Here is a 3,910-nt window from a genome sequence, read left to right on the forward strand (position 1 = left end):
TTAATGTTATGTAATAATTAGTTTAATTAGCTTAGATTAGCTAGTTTATTCTGTACTATTCATTCGGACCCTCCGAGGAGGGCAATGTTGTAATAAGTGTGCGTATGTGTGTGATGCATGCCTTCCAACCCCACGTCTTTCTTCTTTTTATTTACCAACTTATGATGGTTAGTTTAGGGCACGTTTCAATTAGCATACTTATGCTCGCATGTTTGCATCCATTTATCTGTCTTGCATGCACCGGGGTCGACGCATTATACTAACTGCATTGTATTTCAATTCCGAGTTGAATACGTGTATCAGTTGTTGCATTAGGCATTTTAGCATAGTTAGGATTCATGCATGATTTCTAATTAGCTTCTTTCTTTGGCTTGGAGTACTCGGTAAGTATTTATGCTTTAGCATCCTTGCATGTGTGTGAGTGACTGCCATGATAGCATGCTTCCCATGAGGCTATTTGCTTATGTGATATAACTACCTAAATGCTTGTGGGTGAAGGTTGGGTTATTTGAATTGGAACAATTCACCAATTGAGAGTTTTAAGCCCACTTGAGAGTGGCAAAATCATGTTTTATTAAGCCCGCTTGAGAGTGGCAAATCCACGTACTAGCCTACTTGCGAGTAGCACCATCAAACCATCTTTCAAATGAACAAACATGAAATATTGTGTTCCAACTCAAACGATCCAGTCTATACTTGTATGTTGTGTGCATCACATAGTAATTCTAGGCTAATAACCGGAATAAGAGCACATAATGTTTTCAAAACTCGATATCATGGTTAGTAGAGGCCAATCTTGGATCGGGCGATCAGGGGTGCTCACGAAGTGACCTTCTCCAATCGTACCCAAGTTCCCGAGCTGAGGCAACTTTGGTGATGACGGACACGTGGCCTTAGGCACGAGTCAGGGTTTCCTAAATTTGCCCAAAATAAAACATTTAGGTGGCGACTCTGTATCTGGCAAAGCAGTCCATGTTTGGCACTTCTTTCTAAAAATCAATTTTTCAAAACGATTTGCCGGATTTGGACTCTTTGATGATTCATCGGTCTTGCATTGCACTCCACGAGATTAGATACAGGACCGTGACATTGAGTCCAAACTGTAGTAAGCCCCAATGAACAAAACGGGATTTCTCCCGGGACGTTCGGGGACGTCTATACATGGGCTGTGCCAAATCCGCAGTAGCCAAATCAACCGGGCAAACCGGATGCATTCCAGGGGCAAACTCCGCCACAAAGTCTGCAAGAGCTTGAGCCTTGATCGCGGTATTCGGTTGGAACTTAATGTTGTATTGCCCCAATTCTACGGCCAATTTCAAAATTCTCCCGGTAAAGTCTGCCTTTTCAAAGAACACCTTGAGTGGAAACTCGGCTAGCACCATTATTGTGTGGGCATGAAAGTAGTGTGCCAGTTTTCTGGAAGCCATCATCAGGGCCATGGCTAATTTTTCTAGCGGCAGATATCTTGATTCAGCCTGGAGCAAGGTCTTGCTTACGTAGAAGATGGGAAGGTGCTGGGTACCTTTAACACGGACCAAAACCGCGCTCACCGCATTTTGAGAGACTGCTAAGTAGAGATACAGTTCTTTGCCCGGCTTTGGTGTAACCAGGATAGGGGCTGAGGATAGGTACACTTTTAGATCCGCCAACGCACGGTCACATTCGTCATCCCAGAAGAACTCGGCCTTCAAAGTTTTGAAGAAGGGCTTGCAACGATCTGAAGACCGACTTATAAATCTATTCAGCGCGGCTGCCATCCTAGCGAGATGTTGCACATCCTTCGTGGAGTTTGGGCACTCCAGCTCTTGTATCGCCTTGATTTGGGATGGGTCGGCTTCAATCCCTCGGTTTGTGACCAAAAAACCCAGAAACTTTCTGGTGCCGACTCCAAAGGCGCACTTGGAGGCATTCAAACGAAGCTTGTGATGTTTAAGTGTAGCGAACATCTCTGCTAGGTCGGCGAGGTGTTGAGACTTCTCCTTGCTCTTTACCACCATATCATCTATGTAAGCCTCCATGGTGCAACCTAGAAAGGGAGCGAACATCTTGGTTACCATCCTTTATAAGGTTTCCCCAGCGTTTTTCAGTCCGAACGGCATGACTCTGTAACAATATAGGCCTCTTGGAGTGGTGAATGAAGTGATCTCTCGGTCTGGTTCATACATGGCTATCTGGTGGTAGCCGCGACATGCATCCAGGAAGCTAAACCTCTGATGGCCAGCGGTCAAGTCCACCAGCTAGTCGATTCGTGGGAGGGGAATCTATCCTTTAGGCACGCACGGTTGACCGTCTTATAATCAATGCACACCCACCACTTGCCGTTCTTTTTTAGAACCACCATCGTGTTAGATATCCACCGAGGGTATTGCACTTCTTCTATTGCCCATACCTCCAACAAGTTCTTGACTTCTTTCGCCACTATCTCGGCATGGTGCAAGGCCGAGCGGCGTGTCCTCTGGATGACCGGCCGTGCATTAGGGAAGACATTCAACTGATGGCAAATAAAGCTAGGGTCAACGATAGGCATATCGTAAGGCGTCCATGCGAAGGCTTCCATATTGGAAATCAGAAAGTCAACGTATTCATGTCGCTCGGCGCTGGACAGGGATGAGCCCAAAAGAAAGAACTTGTTTGGGTCATTCTCGTCTACGTGCACCTCCACCAAATCTTCAACTGATTTCTCTTCGGCCTTTCTCCCCACGTCTTCCAAGACTTTCTTTCTCTCCGGGCCCTCTACCATTTGGACGAAGCCCTTGGCGGCTCGGCTGTCGTTCACCGCAATGAAGCACTGTTTTGCCATTACCTGGTCTCCCCATACCTTTTCTACCCGCCCGGTTGATGTCAGGAAGTGCAGAACCTGATGGTAGGTCGACGCTATTGCTTGTATGGTGTGCAACCAGCCCCTGCCCAAAATTAAGTTGTAGGTCGATGGAACTTTAAGCACCTAAAACTCCACCTGCTTCATGACCGATCCCACTCTGACCGGCAGTATGATCTTTCCGATTGGCCATTCTGGTTGAGAGTTAAAGCCAACCAATGGAGATGTCGCAAGGGCCAAGTCCTTGTCCTCCAACTTTATTTGTTTGAACGCGTCATAATACATGATTTCGACTGAACTCCCCTAGTCAATCAAAGTCCTCTTGATGTCAAAGTCTTTGACGCGAAGAGTTACTACTAAGGCGTCGTTGTGGGGCGTTTGAATTCTCTCCAAGTCCTTACTCGAAAAGGCAAGGATATCCTTCTCTTCGGTCTTCCCTTTCTTCACAGCGGGCTGAACGGAGAACACTTCCCTCATGTGCTCGGCTTTCTTAATCGTCCCTCTTAGCTCGCAGACCCTTGCCGGTTCAATGATGCCATGGATGACATTGATTACGCCTTGGGGTGCTGCCTCCAGGGCGACTAGGCCGTTTGGCTCGGTTTGTCCCAGTGGGGCGGCTTCCATACCCCCATTTATGTGTTGGTCCAGATGTCCCGCCGCCACCAGCTCCTCCAAATGTCGTTTGAGCGGCAAGCAATCTTCCGTTTGGTGTCCCCATTCCTCATGGAAGGTGCAGCGATACCTTGAGTTGAAGCCTCTCTGCATACTCCCCAACTTTGCCGGCCAGCGGACGAATGGCTCACCTCAGATTTCACTCAGGATGCGATAAATAGGGATTTTAAAGACCGTGGTGATACTAGTTCGCGCCTTCAATTTCCTCTTGGCATCTTCCTCTTCATCACGGGGAGCGTTAGCTCAGTCGTTTCTGCGACCATTGTTTCTATCATCGCGGTTTGGGCCATGACGTTGATCTTTTGACCGGCCGGTTGGGCGGTTGTCCTCCTGCCCGACCGAGTGAACCTTCCCCGCCACTTTTTTGTCTGCCGCGACTGGATTAGCCTTCTCAGTCGCGGAGGCGGCATCATCCTCCAC

At 47.8% G+C, this 3,910-nt stretch overlaps 1 protein-coding gene across 1 annotated transcript; it reads right to left on the reverse strand.

Moving 5' to 3' along the window:
* Nucleotides 1-3,121: 3,121 nt before the first annotated feature.
* Nucleotides 3,122-3,583, reverse strand: LOC114256830 (uncharacterized). The gene has a single exon (XM_028196510.2). It carries the CDS (start codon nt 3,581-3,583, stop codon nt 3,122-3,124), a length of 462 nt encoding a protein of 153 aa, XP_028052311.2.
* Between the last annotated feature and the right edge of the window lie 327 nt (nt 3,584-3,910).

This window comes from Camellia sinensis, chromosome 1 (genome assembly GCF_055761805.1).
Source record: "Camellia sinensis isolate YWXY chromosome 1, ASM5576180v1, whole genome shotgun sequence".
Taxonomy (NCBI): domain Eukaryota; kingdom Viridiplantae; phylum Streptophyta; class Magnoliopsida; order Ericales; family Theaceae; genus Camellia; species Camellia sinensis.

Excerpts from the sequence above, each read along its gene's own strand:
- LOC114256830 (XM_028196510.2), bottom strand. The coding sequence starts at position 3,583 with ATGCAGAGAGGCTTCAACTCAAGGTATCGCTGCACCTTCCATGAGGAA.